This window comes from Podarcis vaucheri (genome assembly GCF_965113315.1).
Source record: "Podarcis vaucheri genome assembly, chromosome: 10".
In the NCBI taxonomy this organism is placed as follows: Eukaryota; Metazoa; Chordata; class Lepidosauria; order Squamata; family Lacertidae; genus Podarcis; species Podarcis vaucheri.
In genome coordinates, this window is record NC_138748.1 from 75598021 (window position 1) to 75616001 (window position 17981).

Consider the following 17981-nt stretch of genomic DNA (forward strand, 5'->3'; position numbering starts at 1 on the left):
GTTTTTTCGTTTTCGAGTTGCCTCGCAAGACAAATTTCCCTATGGGCTTGCTTCGCAAAACGAAGCTTGCCCCGGGGACAGCGGGTCTTCTCTTTTGAAGCGCTGCCCCTGGACCTCTTTTGAAGCAAGGGGCTGCGGGGAGATCGCTTCTCCCGGTGCTCCGAAGCCGGGCGGGGGGGGGGGAGGGAACACCTTCTGAAGGCAGGCGGGGGACGAAAGTCTTTGCTCCCCTCTGCCTGCCTGTCCCGGAGGGCTTTTGAAGGCAGGCGGGGGGGAGCAAAGACTTTTGCCCCCCGCCCGCCTTCAGAAGAGGTCCAGGACCTCTTCTGAAGGCGGGCGGGGGGGCAAAAGTCTTTGTCCCCCCTGCCTGCCTTCCCAGGGGCTTTTAAATCGCCCCGGACAGCGGAGAAGTCCTCCGCTGTCCCGGGGCGATTTTAAAATGCCGCCCGCCAACATTTTAAGATCGCCCGGATAGCGGAGAAGTCCTCCGCTGTCCCGGGGTTTTTTAAAATGCTGGGGGTGGGAAGAAAAGCCCTTGTCCCCCCCCAGCCTTCAGAAGAGGTCCGGGGACAGACTGTCCCCGGACCTGGTCTGAAGGCGGTTTCCCTAGGAACGCATTAATTGATTTTCAATGCATTCCTATGGGAAACCGTGCATCGCAAGACGAAAAAACCGCAAGACGAAGAGACTTGCGGAACGAATTAATTTCGTCTTGCGAGGCACCACTGTACTTATGTTAGAATAGTTACAACTAGCAAAACTGACGGGAAGAGTTAGAGGAGTACTGAACCAGAAAATATTTAGAGAATGGAGAATATTTAAGGATTATCAAAGATCATATTGTACCAACCACACCATATTAGCAGAACTTGAGTGATACTTCTAAACATAACAAATACTGTTGGTGGAGTAGATGGGAACAATATTAAAGAATATAAAACTGTGCGAAAAAAAGGCAGTATAAACAGTAGAATGAGAATGATTGGAAGACTCATTTTGTCAGAAGTCTTTTTTATTTAATTAGGAAGATTAAGTTTTTTTATGCACATAAATCTGCTTCTTTCTTTTTTCTGTATTTTCTTCTTTTTTCTTCATTGCTTTTTCTTTAATTTTCTTTTTTGCAGTATGAGATTCCAAATTCTTTGTATATGTGTGTAATTTAAATCAATAACTGTCAGGGCTGCCACCCAGTCCCAGCTCACATAGGACCAAGTCCGCCAGCGTTCAGTTTAAAAGAGTCTTTATTGGATTACAGGTTCCATTTCCAAACTGCAATGTGCAGCCCTACTTCTTCTAGGTCAGAACGACGAAGACCCGTCTGAGTCTCCGCCTCTAGCGCACCAGCTTAATACCCTAGCCTTGCTCCACCTCCTGCGCCTTTCCTTCCGTCTCTGGGTCCTTCTGCCCCCCTGGGTCTCTCCCTTCCTACTCTCTTCTGACGCGGACCCCCCTGACCCTTCCGCCTCCTTGCGGCGGGCTTTGGGACCTGGCTCACTCTCTGGGCTGCTGACTGCGCCAGCTTCCGCTACATTTGAACTTGGCGCGCGCGCCCAACTCTCTACTTTCCTCTTGACCGTTTCCTCGCTCCCCGAGGTGGGCGTGACTACTCCTGACTCATGCCCTCCCTCCTTCTGAAAGTCTCCTGGGCCCGATATCTGGTCCCCTCTCTCCCCGCTACTCCCGGCTGGGCACGTGGGTCCCGATCTCCAACTGCTGCTCTCTGATCCCTCTCTGGACCCTTCTTCCTGGGGTGTCCCCCTGCTCTCCCCCCTTGCTCTGACTGCTGGCGCTCCCTTCTGGGAATCCTCGGACTCGCTAGACAGGCTCGGTGATCTCGGGTCGTCATCCCCACTCATCCTTCCTTCGTATTCCTCCCCCTCGCTCTCTGTCTCCTCCCTTCTCTGCGTCTCTGCTCCTGAACCCCTGACATCCATCCCCCCCTCGAAGCCCCCCCTCCCCCCTCCCCGCTTTCAAGGGTGGTTGGTGGGTGCTCCGTCATCACGGGAGTGAATGTCGGATACAGTTCGCTCCCCGTTGCTGGCCGCCAACTGAAGACCTCCGAGTCTTCCTCCCCGCGTTCGTCAACGGTGATTTGCTCCGCTTCCATTTCGGTGCCGCCGTGCTCGAAACCGAGATCCTCCCCGCACACGTCCATGTCAGTCTCTGCGTCTGTCGCTGGACCTGGCATCTCCTGCCACTTCCGGCGCCACTGCTCCTCTGGCCGATCGTCCCACCAATACGAGTTGTCGGACGCCGAACCCTCCGGTGACCCCTCTGGGGAACGTGTGCGCTGTGCGGGCTCCCCGTCTGAGTCGAAGCCATGGAACGTGCTGGAGGAAAGCGTGGGCGTGAACAACCAGTCGTCGAAGAAGCCCGCTGGCATAGGTCTGTGTGGGAAAAGGGCATGAAACTCGTCCTTGAGCAGGGGTTCCTCCAAGGCGTAGTCCGGCACCCAGCTATTCGTGCTGGCCCGGGTGCCCTCCCTTGCTAGGAGATATTCTACTCCGTCTGCCCCCCATCTGGAGTCCAAAATCTCCGTGACTTTGTTGATGGGGTCCTGCTGTGGCAATCTCCCCGCCTCCGTTCGCTCCGGAGACTGACTCGGTGCCGTTCCCGGTTCCTGGAACCTGTGAGGTGCCCTGTAGGGAGTGAGCACCGACCTGTGGAACACCGGATGCATTCTGGAACCCTCCGGTAGCACCAGCCTGAAAGCCACCGGGTTGATCTGCGCTTCGACTCGGTATGGACCGAGTTGCTTGTGCCCCAGCTTCCTCTTGGCTAACGATCTGGTCGGCACTGCGTGGGCTGCCAACCAGACCCAGTCTCCCACTCGGATCTCTTCGCCAACTCGCCTGTGCTTGTCAGCTTGCACTTTGTATGCGTACTTCGCTAGCTCCAGCTGCCGTCTGAGTTGATCGTGGATCTCCTGCAACTCAGATGCGAAGGCGTCCGCCGTCTGCGGTTCCCCTTCCCCCACTCTGTCCAGTCCCGGGAAGGTTCTGGGATTCCTCCCATTGTTGGCGAAGAACGGCGTCACCCCTGTGGACACGTGTTTCGTGTTGTTGTAAGCGAACTCGGCGAGCGGCAGGTAATCCACCCACGTCGCAGGCTGTTGATTGGCATAGCATCTCAGGTACTGCTGCATGATGGCATTGACCCTCTCCGCTTGCCCATTGGTCTGCGGGTGTCTCGCTGATGTCAGGTTGATCTTGACGTTCAGGAAGCCCATCAGCTTCTGCCAGAAATTCGAGATGAACTGCCGCCCCCGGTCGGACAGTATAGACCGCGGCAGCCCGTGCACTTTGAACACGTGATCTATGAACAGTTTGGCTGTTTGTTCTGCCGTGGCCACCTTCGCACACGGTATGAAATGTGCCATCTTGGTGAACAAGTCCACCACCACTAGTACAGCTGTCTTGCCTCTCGAGCTGGGTAGATCCGTAACAAAGTCCAGGGCCACTCTCTCCCACGGTTCAAACGGCGTTTGCAGCGGTTCCAGCAGTCCCGCCGGTGGTTTGTGCACCGGTTTGGCCCTCTGGCAGGTGTCGCACCTCGCAACGTAGTCCGCGACTTCCCCTCTCAGTCTGGGCCACCAAAAGTCCCTTGCGACTAATTCCACCGTTTTTTCCGTGCCAAAGTGCCCGGCCGTGGGTGCGTCGTGCAGCTGCTGCAGTACCCTGGCGCGAAGTTCGTCTCCCGGCACGTAGATGGCCCCTTTACGTAAGAGCAAGCCGTCTCGTATCTGGAACTCGTCGCCTTGCGCCGTGCCCTTGTGCACCTCTGCCATCTTCGCCTGCGCGAATGAGTCGTCCTGCAACGCCCGCCGCACCGCATCCAGGTCTACTGTGGCTGAAGCGCACGCCCACGCTGTTGGCGCGAAGATGTGCATGGCTGCCGCTGGCGTCGCCTCTTCGAGGTATTGCGGTTTTCGGGACAGTGCATCCGCCATGATGTTGGTGTCGCCTGGGACGTACTCTATTCGGAAATTGAAGTCAGCAAAGAACTCCGCCCAACGTATCTGCCTCTGGTTCAGGAACTGAGCCGTGCGCCAGTGCTCCAGATTCTTGTGGTCCGTGCAGACCTGCACCGTGTGCTTGGCGCCGATCAGGAAGTGCCTCCACGCCTTGAAAGCTGCATGAATGGCCAGCAACTCCCTGTCCCAGATGGTGTAGTTCTGCTCCGACTTGCTGAGCTTTCTGGAGTAGAACGCTCCCGGCCTCCAGACCCCCTGTGGGTCCCTTTGCAGCAGGACAGCTCCCACTGCTCTATCGGACGCGTCTGTCTCTACCCGCATCGGTCTGCTGGGGTCGATATGCAGCAGTTGCTCTTCCGACGCGAAGAGACGCTTGAGTGCCTGAAAGGACTGCTCCGCCTGCTCCGTCCAGATGAATTTCTTTTTCTTGGAGCTTAGCGTGTCCGTAATGGCCGCCGTCTGCATCGCGAACCCCTTGATAAACTTGCGATAGAAGTTGGCGAAGCCGACAAACCGCTGGACCTCCTTCCGGTTGCGCGGGCTCTTCCAATCCAACACCGCGCGAACCTTGGCGCTGTCCATGGCTAGCCCCTTGTCTGACAACTTGTAACCCAAGAAATCCACCTCCGTCGTGTCGAACTGGCACTTCTCCAGTTTGGCGTACAGTCTATGCTGCTGCAGCCTCTTCAGCACCTCCCGAACGTCTTGGTCATGTGCTTGCTGCGATTCGGAGAATATCAGGATGTCATCCAGAAAGCAGACGCACTTCTTGTAAAGGAGTCCCGCCAACACATGATGCATGAAAGCTTGAAAACAGTGAGAACCGTTTTGCAATCCAAACGGCATCACTCTGTATTCGTAGGTGCCCAGAGGCGTGAACATGGCTGTCTTCCACTCATCGCCCTCCCTCATGCGGATGAGATTGTACGCACCTCGCAGGTCCAACTTGGTGAACACGCGTCCCTTGCGCACCGTCGCCAGTAGGTCGTCAATCCTGGGCATGGGGAAATCAGAGGGCTTGGTCATCTTGTTCAAGAGGCGAAAATCCACCACCAGTCTTTTTTGGGGCGTGTCCTTCTTCTTCACGAAGAAAACAGGACTGCCCCCTACTGCCCTGGACTCCCGGATGAAACCGCGCTGCAAATTGTGATCTATGAACTGTTTGAGTTCCTGTAGTTCGTCCTCAGACATGGAATACAGCTTCCCTTTCGGTAGCGTCGCCCCTGGTAGGAGGTCAATCTTGCAGTCATATTGCCTGTGCGGTGGTAGCTTGTCAGCCTCTTTCTCGCAGAAGACCTCCAGAAAGTCTGCGTATTTGTGGGGGACTGCTTGCAACGTTCCCAACTGCAGTTGTGATTCCTCCTCCTCTCCCTCCTGTCTGGGCAGGATGCAGTGTTCTGCGCAATAAGAGGAGCCGAAGATCAGCTGTCTCTGGTACCAAGCCAGTGTCGGACTGTGCCTGTCCAGCCAACTCATGCCCAACACAATGGGCGTGTCCGACAGTTGGGTGACATTAAAACTGATGACTTCCCTGTGGTTGCCAAGGCGCATCACCATCGGTGGCGTCTGCTTCACCACCTGCCACCCTAGCAACTCTCTGCCATCCACTGTGACGACTTGCAGGGGCAGAGTGGCAGGCAGTAGCTGTATAGCGTGCTGCTCCACAAAATCCTGCGCTATAAAGTCTGCGTTGCTTCCAGAATCCACAGAAAGCGGCACTTCGATAGTGACGCCATCGGGTAGCTGGAGAGATGCTGTGAGCTGCACTACTGGTTTGGGTGGGAGGGGGTCCGTGGGTTGCAAGATCGCTGGGGACTGCTTCACTGATGCGTCTGGCTGGGCCCCAGTGCCTCTGTCTCCAGCCAGACATCGTCGTTTCCCTGCTGGGGTTCGCTGTATTGCTTGGCCTCTTTCACCGTTGCGGAGGCTGCAGTGTGCTTGGAGCTCCTCTGGGGACACTCTTTCGCCAAGTGTTGAGAGCTGTCGCATACGTAACACTTCCTGGTCCCTCTAGGAGGTTTAGTCTTGACTGCCGTCGGTGCAGAGGCTCTGGTAGCTGACTGAGCCCTGGCACCTCCCACCTCCATCGGTTCCCCTCCCCCTCCTGGCGGAGGTGTGGATTGCGCACGCGCTGCTTCTCTTGGAACGAAAGAGAAACTTCTCGCTGCTTCGCTCCCTCCACGTCCTTCATCTCTGCACCATGGACGTTCTTCCAGCCTCACCCCCACAGTCAGCGCCCTTTGGACCACCTCCTGCGTGCTTCGGGGCCTCTCCCCCCTTGCAATTTCATCCTTGACCGCAGCGCTTAGACCCTCCCAGAACAGGTCTCTGACAGGGGGCGAATCCCGGTCCCATTCTAAGGCACTGACCAGCGCAAAAAATCGGGCGTGATACTGCCGGACGCTCGCCCTCCCTTGTTTTAGTCCATGAATCTCCCGTCGGGCAAGATCCACATCAATAGTAGACAAAAAACACGCATCCATCGCTTTGATAAAGGCATCTGCATTCTGAAGCGCCGGATCTTTATCCCTCCACAAATTGCGTAGCCACGCTTTAGCATCCCCATGCAAATGGGATAGTATGAACCCCACTTTCTCTTCCTCATCTCTAAAGTCTTTTGCCAGCAGTTGCAGTGCGCACATTACGTCTGCTCGAAAATTGGGGTACTGTTGTAAATTCCCATCGAAGTGAGCCACAAGCCCTCCTGCTCTCCGTGCCAACCCAACCCCCTCCGGTCTGGGTCCTGGCTGCCCGTGTTTAACCCATGCTTCAAACCTGGCGTGGAGATCTCTGTAGGCGGCTGCCACATCCTCCTCCCTCTTCTTGGATGCCAGTACCTCCGCGTTCAATTGGGTAACTGCCTGTTGCAGCGCTGCAACTTTCTCTGCTTCCGTCATCTCTGCTAACCGTCGTGAGCTTGCTCCCAAACACCGATCCCCTCCTCCAGCTGCCTCTCTCTCCGCTGCGAGGTATCAGGTGTCAGAAGCTTTTGAGAGACGGGTCTTACTGTCAGGGCTGCCACCCAGTCCCAGCTCACATAGGACCAAGTCCGCCAGCGTTCAGTTTAAAAGAGTCTTTATTGGATTACAGGTTCCATTTCCAAACTGCAATGTGCAGCCCTACTTCTTCTAGGTCAGAACGACGAAGACCCGTCTGAGTCTCCGCCTCTAGCGCACCAGCTTAATACCCTAGCCTTGCTCCACCTCCTGCGCCTTTCCTTCCGTCTCTGGGTCCTTCTGCCCCCCTGGGTCTCTCCCTTCCTACTCTCTTCTGACGCGGACCCCCCTGACCCTTCCGCCTCCTTGCGGCGGGCTTTGGGACCTGGCTCACTCTCTGGGCTGCTTACTGCGCCAGCTTCCGCTACATTTGAACTTGGCGCGCGCGCCCAACTCTCTACTTTCCTCTTGACCGTTTCCTCGCTCCCCGAGGTGGGCGTGACTACTCCTGACTCATGCCCTCCCTCCTTCTGAAAGTCTCCTGAGCCCGATATCTGGTCCCCTCTCTCCCCGCTACTCCCGGCTGGGCACGTGGGTCCCGATCTCCAACTGCTGCTCTCTGATCCCTCTCTGGACCCTTCTTCCTGGGGTGTCCCCCTGCTCTCCCCCCTTGCTCTGACTGCTGGCGCTCCCTTCTGGGAATCCTCGGACTCGCTAGACAGGCTCGGTGATCTCGGGTCGTCATCCCCACTCATCCTTCCTTCGTATTCCTCTCCCTCGCTCTCTGTCTCCTCCCTTCTCTGCGTCTCTGCTCCTGAACCCGACAATAACGATTATTTTTAAAAATAAATCAATTTGTGGTTGGCCTGATCAAGCGTTGCTTCCTCTGGTTAGCCCCGCTGGAACTCCAGTTCTCTCCAGACCCTGGGGTCACTAGAGGACTGGTGGCTCCTCCTGGCAAATGGCCTGGTGCGCGCTGGATCACCGGTCCTTCCTTGCCCCCCCTTAAATCTGGCCAACTGAAGGTCCCATCTGGGGTGCCATCTGTTGTAAACAAAAGCTGCCCTTCTTCCCTTATGGGGGACACAAGAGCCCTTTATAGAGTCCCTTGTAGCTTCTCCATCGGTAGGAGAAAAGAGCAGAGGCAACCAGAGACTATTGAGAAGCAAAGCAGCTAGTAAGCCTGATCTTGATTGATCTGCTGCAACAGGGTTCTCCCCTGAGGAGGACCCCAAACCAAGGCGTGCCTGCCCTTATATAGACATTTTAAATTCCCTGCCCTGGAGCTCCAGACCACCCCTCCATACATCACAGAAGGGGCGTAACCCAAGACCACCCCCCACAAACATCATACCTACATCACAGAAAAGGTGGTCTACAACAGAAATGTGAATGTTGTTGTTTTTCCTGTCTGCCAGGTTATCTGATAATTCCTTATCTGATTGCCTTTCCTGGTAGTCTGGCCATTCCTTTGAGATGGTGATTTCCCAATTCCTGTAACAAGGAAGGTGTTTTTTTCACCTCCTCCCTCCTTGCAGAGAAACATTTGGTCATCTTGGGAGTCAAAATGGTTTCAGGACTGTCTTCCTGTGCTGCTTCAGACATGTGGTTTATATATTTATGCATGTGTTTGCTTGGTACATTTAATATATATCTAAGACCTTAAAATTCTTATTACACCAGGGCTGCTGCAACAAAGAGCTGTGCAAGCCTTTGGCAGGCAGAGATGTGAGAGGGCATCTGAGGAGGGAGGGAAGGACAGAAGGACAGAGGCCAGGGTTGCCTGAGGGACCCCTGCCCGTCATTCAAGGCACCCCAGGGTGCCACAGCACCCTGGTTGAAAACCACTGATCTAACCAGACAAAGCCATGCGGTGGTGAGCACAGAAATGCCAGCAGAGCAATCCCCCAGAGGCGGCCTTCGATACTTTAAGCGATTGCAGGATTGCAAGTGGGGTCTCAACTCCCTGGATCTCTGGGCCCCCGTGAAGTTTCCCCCCTCCCCAGCCTCCCTTTGCTCTGCCAGAGCACACCCGTCTCCCCCCGAGAGGCTGAAGCTGCTGGATTTTGCGCCCCCCTGTAAGCGTAACGCCTCCTCTTTTCCCTTTCTGCAGGCCCTGACCGTCTCCCTGCAAGGCTTCTTGCACAGCCTGGTCTACGGGTGGCTGCGGCAGAACTTCCGCCGGGAGGTGACCGGGGAGCAGATGCCCCTCCTGGGCCACCTGGGCCAGAAAGCCTTTTTCGAGGACTCCCTGGCCGTATGCCGGGAGGGCTGAAGAGAGAGGGGCAGGCGGGGTCTCCCCAGAACAGAGCGCTGCAAAACTCAGGCAGGGAGCAGCTCAGCTCTGCTCCCCCCCCCCGCCGGGGTGGGGGTTCATTACAAGCCCCTCCACCTCTGGGGTTTTTTGTAAGGGTGTTTTGCTCAGGACTTGATTAGCCCAGCAGCCAGCAGGATCACACCAGAGACGCGTAGGAGCCGTGCGCTCTGCTTGCTACAGGGGCTTCAGGAGATTGTTGTTGTCCCCCCCCCTTTGCTCTGGGGTCTCACGATCCCCTGGGGTCCACTTGGCGGTCAGAGCAAAGCACGAAAAGGCAACCAGGTATATGAAAAGCAAGGCGACTAGGAGGCCCAATCTTGATTGTTGTCACAGCGAGGTTCCTACTTCTGAAAGGCAAAAGAAGAGGCAGCCCCAGCAAAGGGTGCAACTCCTTTGAAAAGTTTGCCTTTTGCCCAGAGATCCACTCCCAAAAAGCACTGTCCAAATGTTGCAAAGCATCACAGGGAGAGGTGACGTTTTTCAGAAACTTGAGTCCTTGCCTTGTCTCCAAGATATCTGAGCATGGCAAGTCTCCTCTCCTCTGCTCATCTTTGGACAAACGTGAGCACACCCCTTTGGCGTCACAAATAACCTTCGCCCCAATCCGTTCACCTAGTCTCTTGCTCAGCGATTTCTTCCTGGGCAGATCAGGATCCTTCCTTCCGTTGTCAGCCCATTGTATTGCCCATGGTCAGGACTCGGGGACTGTGGCTGCAGCCGTGACGTGCTCAGACTCTGTTGCTCAGAACCACTTTGGTTCACTCTGTCTATGATTCTGTGACCTTTGGCTCGAGTTCTATTCATGAATAAACTATTTTATTTTAATATCTACGGTTTTCCCATTCATAAAACAGGATTTTTGAGGGCTAGTTGGGGGTTGGGGGGCAGTACCTCTGGTGGGGGACACACCGTGCTCCTTCTGGGGCAGTTTGGTCCCCAGTCTGCCCTCGGCTTTCATCTGGGACTCCTAGTAGCTGCCAGCATGGTGCAACAGGGGCCACACTCTGGAAAATGGCTTTGACTGACCCCAGGGCATATTTTACTCCCCCGTCCCCCCCTCTATAATTTTCCATTTTTACAATTATTTTAACAACAAATAAATTCATCCCAAATCAATCTGCATTTACTTTTACTCCCCCCCTTCTCTGTGGTCACTTATTTTGTATCTTATTCTTGCTGCATATCCAGTTCAGACCTATTTACAAATTTTCCCTTTATAATTCTTTTTAATTATTACTGCTCATGTTTATTCCATCATTCCTGCTAATGTTTTTAATTGTTTACGTTGCATCTTCATGTATTCAACACATTTTCCCCATTCTGTTCTAAGAAAACTCTCATCTTTAGCACTTATTCTTCTGGTAAGTTTCACCATTTCTTCTACTCCATCCATTTTAGCTGCCAGTTATCCTTCATTGGAACTCTTTCTTCTTGCCGTTTCTGGGCGTACACCATTCGGGCAGCCGTAGTAGCATACCTAAAGAGTTTTTTTCTGTTTTTTACTATCTTACATGGCCACCAAATAATAATAATAATAATAATAATAATAATAATAATAATAATAATAACAACAACAACAACAACAACAACAACAACAATTTATTTATATCCTGCCCTCCCCAGCTGAAGCCAGGCTCACAGCGGCTAACAACAGTAAAAATAACACAGTTTACATAAAATCACAATCAATTAATTGAAATACATTTGAAAATCAATTCATTCCAAAATCAGTTCAAAATCAAATTAATGGCAACCATTGGGCTAGAGTTCTGTGAGGATTACAGAAGGAGAGAGGGGGTCAGTCTGTGCCTTGGCCAAAGGCCAGGCAGAACAGCTCCGTCTTGCAGGCCCTGCAGAAACATGTCAAGTCCCACAGGGCCCTAGTCTTGTGTCAGAGCTTTCCACCAGATCAGGGCCATGCCCAAAAAAGCCCTGGCTCTGGTTGAGGCCAGCCTAACCTCCCTGTGGCCAGGGATCTCCAATATGTTTTTATTTGAAGACCGTAAGGTCCTCCGTGGGACATACCAGGAGAAGCGGTCCTGTAGGTATGATATGGAAAAGGTTCTTTCCTTCTCTTTACATTCCAGCGTGTATTTGATTCAGTTTTGTACATTTTAGCTAACCTACTAGGCGTCAAATACCATCTACACATCATTTTCATATAGTTTTCTTCTAAGTCATAGCGTGCTGTAAAACTGCTCATCCCTTCTCAATGGGTTCAGTTTGTACATTTCTGAATGCTTTTTAGATAAGATGCAGGGGAAAGGACAGATGCCCCATTGGCAGAGTGCCAGCCTGATGCTGCCCTCACCCCTCCTGCCATCTCTGGGTGGGCCCCACGGAGAAAGCCTGACTTCAGGCAGCAAGGGGCAAGTTGAGGGAGGATAAGTCCCGGCTAGCAGCCCTTGTCTGCGGGGGGCAGAGAGAGACGGCAAGTGGGGCAGACAGAACTGCCTTTCTCCTTCAAAGGCCTCCTGCTCAGCCCCCCAGTAGAGGCTGCACCCCTTTTGGTTCTCAAGGGTGAGATCCTAGCAGGGCGGAGACCTGCAGCTGCATGTCCCTCAAGAAGAGAGCCCCGATCCGAGCACCTTCCACCTGTCAGGCACAACTCGCTTGCGAGCACCCTGCTTACCAGCTTCTCCTGGAGCTTCAGGATGCTGGCCGAGATGGGCCCCTGTGGCCTGATCCAGTCTCTGGCTCTTATATTCTGAAGACCAGTCCACTGGAAGGGGCAGAATCAGGTCATTAAAAGTGACTGACTGAAGCCGCCCGTGAACTGGGCAGCACATCCTTTCAAACGTCTGTATCGCCATTTCTTTCTGACGTACCAAGTGCCCACCTTGAGAGAAGCTGCTCCTCTCCCCCTTTCGCAGCAGGGATGCTCACCTGCCTGCCTGTCCCCACAGACGGGGACCAACACATCACCCAACGACCCAAGAGAATCTCCTCCTCCTCCTTCAGGATCCCAGTTATTGCCCACATGCAAAAGTTCAGCGGGGGGATTTGTAGGAGTTTAGCCCTGAATTTCCTTAGGGGATTCCCAAGGCTGAAACAGGCCTGGCCAGAGTCCGGAGGGGCCAGCCAGCCAGCCAGGGTCCGCTCTGCTCCCTCGAGGAGAGAGCCCCGATCCGAGCACCTTCCACCCATCGGGCGCAACTCACTTGGGAGCATCCCGCTTACCAGCTTCTCCTGGAGCTTCAGGACCAGGTCGACCACCTCCACCTCAGACTTGTCCTTCACCCAGGACCAGATGTTCTGCGGGGAAAGAAGCCGACTCAGCTGGGAAGACGCTGCCTTGCTTCCTCCTCCCCAGAGCAGGGCTGGGCAACAGCAATGGCCCTGATCCTGGTGCCACTTTCTGGAGCACCTGCTAGGAATCTTGCAAAATGCAAAGTCGTACAAGAATATATCACCAAGGGCAACTGCTCCACAACAAGGAGTCTAAACGAGCAAACGGAGAAATCTCAGATGTTGTCTTTTTCTTTGCAATCACTCGTGTATTTGATAGAAGCAATTGCAACTTGCGAGTCAACCCCCAGACACTTTTATGGTACAATCAGCGTTTCTTCCCACAAAGGGGCTTAATCATTGAGCTGATACGATAAAAACAAGACTATAGCCAACACCTATTTCCATATGGAACAGTTGAATTACGATGAGAATATATCCCATATACTGTACTTTTCTCTCTATAACACGCAGATATTTTTCTCCTAAAAAGTAAGGGGAAATGTCTGTGCGTGTTATTGAGTGAATGTGTGATCCCTGGAGCCGACCCTCCCGAGCGCAGGGGCAAAAATCCGGCAAAAATCCAATCGCGGAGGAGGGAGCTCCGTGAGAGAGGAAGCTGTTGCTTTCCTGCATTCTGCCTCAGGGTCTTACTGTCCCACCCTCTTCTGTTTCGGTTGCTGTTTGCTCAAACGGAACAAAGAGCAGGCAAATCCCCTCCCCTCTAGGCAAGCAGAGGGGAAAGAAAAGGATCGCGTCCTTCCTTCTAATTCCTCTCAGTGCTCCGGTGCTGCTGCATCCAGGGAAGCAGCCGGAAAACATGCAGGTGGGAGAGAGAGAGAGAGAGAGAGAGAGAGAGAGAGGGCTGGCTTGGGTGTGTGTGTGTGGGAAAACTTTTGCCTTCCTTTCCTCCCTCCCGTTAAACCCCTCTCCTACATTCTTAGCCAGCTGCTTCTCCGCACACCCCTCTCGTGCTTCTTGTCCCTTCTGTGTTTTTCCTTCCCTCCCCACTTAAAACGTGGTTACAAAGCACGGATCCACATGGATCCTCAGGATCTTTGCAAATTCACCATCAGATCACATGTCTGTGGCCACAGCATGAGGCACAAAAATGATACATCCATTGTTTCATTCAGAATTCCCCCCCCCCCGATGTTCTCCTCCTCTAAAAACGATGTGTGTGTTATGGTCAGGTGCGTGTTATAGAGTGAAAAATACGGTATGTAACCTCTACAAAGAAGGCTACGCATCCATAGCTTAGAGAAACGGGCAGCTCTATAAAGGTAGAAAAATGACAGAGTTAACGATTTTCATCTCAAAAGGTTTGTAGAACTAATCCCAGCCTCCATCACTTGTATGAAAAATCTGTAGAATATCCCTGTCCCCATATGCAGGGAAGAACAGAAAAAGGCCTTCTACTTGTTACCCTTCCTTTGGAGATGCTGGCAGGACTCACATATTTAAGAGTGAAGTTGGGAACTCCTTATTGTGGAGCAGTAGCCCTTGGTGATATATATTTTGTGTGACTTTGCATTTTGCTTTTATATCACTACCCTGTGCATTGTCGAAGGATCCTTGCAAAGCACAGGGGGAGCTGGCTGGGCAAACCTGAGCCCGACTCAGCCGGCAAGGCTAAACTGTCGGGGGGGACTTTCTGACAGAGGAACAGTCTCCCTCGGAAGGTGGTGGTGGATTCTTCTTCCTTGGAGGTGTTTTTTTAAAAAAATAATATTTATTAAAATTTCACAAACAATAGTTTCAAAGTTTAAACATAAAAAATAAAAACAAAGAATAACCCTAATAAAAGAAAAAAGAGCTACAAATATACAAAAACAAAACACGTGAAAAATGCAAAATAGAAAACAGTTAAAAAGAAGAAAAAAAAGAAAGAAAGAAATCAATATTTTCATATCTTATACTTCATTTACTAGTTTCCTGACCTCCTCACACCTCCCTTTTTGTATTCCAGTTCAGATATTTAATTCAGCAAGTTCTTACCCTCTGTCATTTGTCCTTGCTCAACATCTTAACCTATTATAAATATATATTTTCCACCATTATCAATCCATATTTACATACTCTTGTTAATCTTTTTACCAATACCGCATTGTTTTCAATCCAACATCTCTTTAACATTCATTACTTTTTCAGTATTTCTGCAAGTAGTCTTTAAATTTTTTCCAATCTTCTTCCACCACTTCTTCTCCCTGATCTCGGATTCTGCCAGTCATTTCTGCCAATTCCATGTAGTCCATCACCTTCATCTGCCATTCTTCCAGGGTGGGTAGATCTTGTGTCTTCCAATATTTTGCAATAAGTATTCTTGCTGCTGTTGTGGCGTACATAAAGAAAGTTCTGTCCTTCTTTAACACCGATTGGCCGACTATGCCCAGGAGAAAGGCCTCTGGTTTCTTCAAGAAGGTATATTTAAATACCTTTTTCAATTCATTATATATCGTCTCCCAGAAAGCCTGAATCCTTGGGCACGTCCACCAAAGGTGAAAGAATGTACCTTCAGTTTCTTTACATTTCCAACATTTATTATCAGGCAAATGGTCTTCCTTGGAGGTTTTTAAGCAGAGGTTGGGTGGCCATCCTGTATGGAGACTTTAGCTGAGATTTCTGCATTGCAGGGGGTTGGACTAGATGACCCTTGGGGTCCCTTCCAGCTCTACGATTCTAGGGTGCTTCCACAGCTCTTAAGCAGGTCAGTATGCAGCGCGCGTGCACACACACACACACACACACCAAGGAGCCCAGGTGTGTCCTGCTTGGCTCTTTGTGAGATGCCAAGCGTGTGCTCTGGCTCTGCAAAGCCCTCAAGCAGACGGCAAAGAAATACTAGTAAAGGAAATGGAGCGAATGATGTCAGGCTGACGTTTCAGCTCTGCTCACAAGAGGCCTCCTCCTCTTCCCTGCGGCAAAAACAATACTGTTTTTTTAAAAAATAATTTTTTATTCAAATTTCACAAAAAATTTTAACACAACAACACAAACAAACACAAAACCAAATAACATGTATAATTTCGAATCCTTATTTTCGTGTAACTTATTTCCCCAACTCCCCCATACCTCCCCTTTCTGCATTCTATTTTCAAACTTTTTCCAGCAAATCCTTACTCTTAGTTTTATCAAATTTATAACCTCCTTTTTTCTTTAATCTTAACCTTTACAGCTGTAAACCCCTTAATTTATAAAACCAGCGTCATTCTAACACTCATTAATTTTACAATATTTCTTAAGATAGTTCTTAAATTTCTTCCAATCCTCTTCCGCCTCCTCTTTTCCCTGGTCTCGGATTCTGCCAGTCATTTCTGCCAGTCCCATATAGTCTATCACCTTCATCTGCCATTCTTCCAAGGTGGGTAGATCTTCTGTCTTCCAATACTTTGCGATGGGTATTCTTGCTGCTGTCGTGGCATACATAAAGAATGTTCTGTCCTTCTTTGACACCAATTGGCCGACTATGCCCAGGAGAAAGGCCTCTGGTTTCTTCAAGAAGGTATATTTAAATACCGTTTTCATTTCATTATATATCATTTCCCAGAAAGCCTTAATCTTTGGGCATGTCCACCAAAGGTGAAAAAAATACCTTCAGTTTCTTTACATTTCCAACATTTGTTGTCAGGCAAATGGTAAATCTTTGCAAGCTTGACTGGGGTCATGTACCACCTATAAATCATTTTCATAATATTTTCTTTTAAGGCATTACATGCCGTAAATTTCATACCGGTGGTCCACAACTGTTCCCAGTCAGCAAACATAATGTTATGACCAATATCTTGTGCCCATTTAATCATAGCTGATTTAACTGTTTCATCCTGCGTATTCCATTTCAACAGCAAGTTATACATCTTCGATAAATTTTTAGTGTTGGATTCCAACAGCTCTGTTTCTAATTTTGACTTTTCCACCTGGAAGACAATTTTCCTGTCCAATTTATAAACCTCCATTATCTGATAATAATGAAGCCAATCTCTCACTTTGTCCTTCAATTTTTCGAAACTCTGCAAGGCACAAACAATACTGAAGGCAGCAGCTATGGGTTAAAAGCTTGACCTGATTGGCGTACGATATGAGAGCTACAGGTTGCCTTTGTTGGTGGGATAGATTTCAGTGCCTCACTGGTCAGCTACCACTTGCCTTAAGCCGGTCAATAAAGCACTGACCTGCTACCATCTACCCACTGCTGTGCTTGGAGCTCAGAGCAGCACTGAACACATGGACTGAAATTCTGCACTAGGCAAGAGCTCTTTAACAGAGGAACAGACTCCCTCAGGAGGTGGTGGGGTCTCACTGGAGGTTCTTAAGCAGAGGTCGCCTGGTCGTCTGTCACAGATGCTTTAGCTGAGATTCCTGCATTGCAAGGGGTTGGACTAGATGACTCACGGGGTCCCTTCGAACTCTGCAATTCTACAATTCTATTATTCTCCCTGCTGTGGATTTTTTGATGGGTAGCGAGATTGGCTCTCCTGCTGAACCTGTTTCCACATTCCGGGCACTGATATGGTTTCTCCCCAGTATGAATGCTTTGATGGGAAGTGAGGTGGGAGTTCCGACTGAAACTCTTTCCGCATTCCAAGCACTGGTAGGGTTTCTGCCCTGTATGGATGCTTTGATGGGAAGCGAGACTTTCCTTCCGACTAAAGCTCTTTCCACACTCTTGGCACTGAAATGGTTTCTCCCCACGGTGAATACTTTGATGTCGGCGGATATTTGCACTTGTAGTAAAGGTCTTCCCACATTCCAGACACTGGTAGGGTTTCTCCCCTGTATGAATTCTTTGGTGGTACGTGAGACTTTCCTTCCAAGGGAAGCTCTTCCCACATTCCAAGCACTGATAGGGTTTCTCCTCTCTATGAATTCTTTGATGAGACGTGAGATGGGAGTTCCGACCGAAGCTCTTTCCGCATTCCAAGCACTGGTAGGGTTTCTCCCCTGTATGAATGCTTTGATGGGAAGTGAGATTGGAGCTCTTATTGAAGCTCTTTCCACATTCCAAGCACTGATACGGTTTCTCCCCACTGTGAATTACCTGATGTCGGCGGACGTTTGTGTGTATGTTAAAGCACTTCCCACATTCCAAGCACTGATAGGGTTTCTCTCCTGTATGAGTGGTTTGATGGGAAGTGAGACTTCTCTTCCGAATGAATCTCTTTCCACATTCCAAGCAGTGATAAGGTTTTTCTCCTGTATGAAGTCTCTGGTGGGAAGTGAGACTTTCCCTCCGACTGAAGCTCTTTCCACATTCCAAGCATTGATAAGGTTTGTTCCCAATGGGATTTCTTTGATGGGACGTGGAATGGGAGCTCTGGCTGAAGCTCTCTCCATACTCCAAATGTTGATACGGCTTATCCACCGTGTGAATTATGTCATGGTCTCCCTTCTTCTTATTTTCCCATTTATCATCACCTGAAATGAAGAAAAAGATGGATTAGAGTCTCAGGAAGAAATGGGAGTTCCCAATTATGGAGCAATGCTCATTAACACTTGTGATACAGGGAGTTAGATGGAAAGTCTTATTCCA

The 17981-nt window shown here is 50.8% G+C and overlaps 2 protein-coding genes across 9 annotated transcripts in view; one reads left to right on the top strand and one right to left on the bottom strand.

Annotated features, from left to right (window-relative positions):
• The window catches only part of LOC309541308 (uncharacterized protein), a 51613-nt gene that overhangs the window by 9593 nt on the left and 24039 nt on the right, over window positions 1-17981 (top strand). The window lies entirely within an intron of this gene.
• Window positions 15017-17981, bottom strand: part of LOC309541270 (uncharacterized protein) — a 174165-nt gene continuing 171200 nt past the window's right edge. For all 5 annotated transcript variants that reach the window (XM_082238929.1, XM_082238928.1, XM_082238926.1 and 2 more), the window contains exon 7: window positions 15017-17866. In XM_082238929.1, coding sequence (XP_082095055.1) covers window positions 16761-17866 — 1106 coding nt within the window. In that variant the 3' untranslated portion in view covers window positions 15017-16760. The remainder of the gene's footprint in view (window positions 17867-17981) is intronic.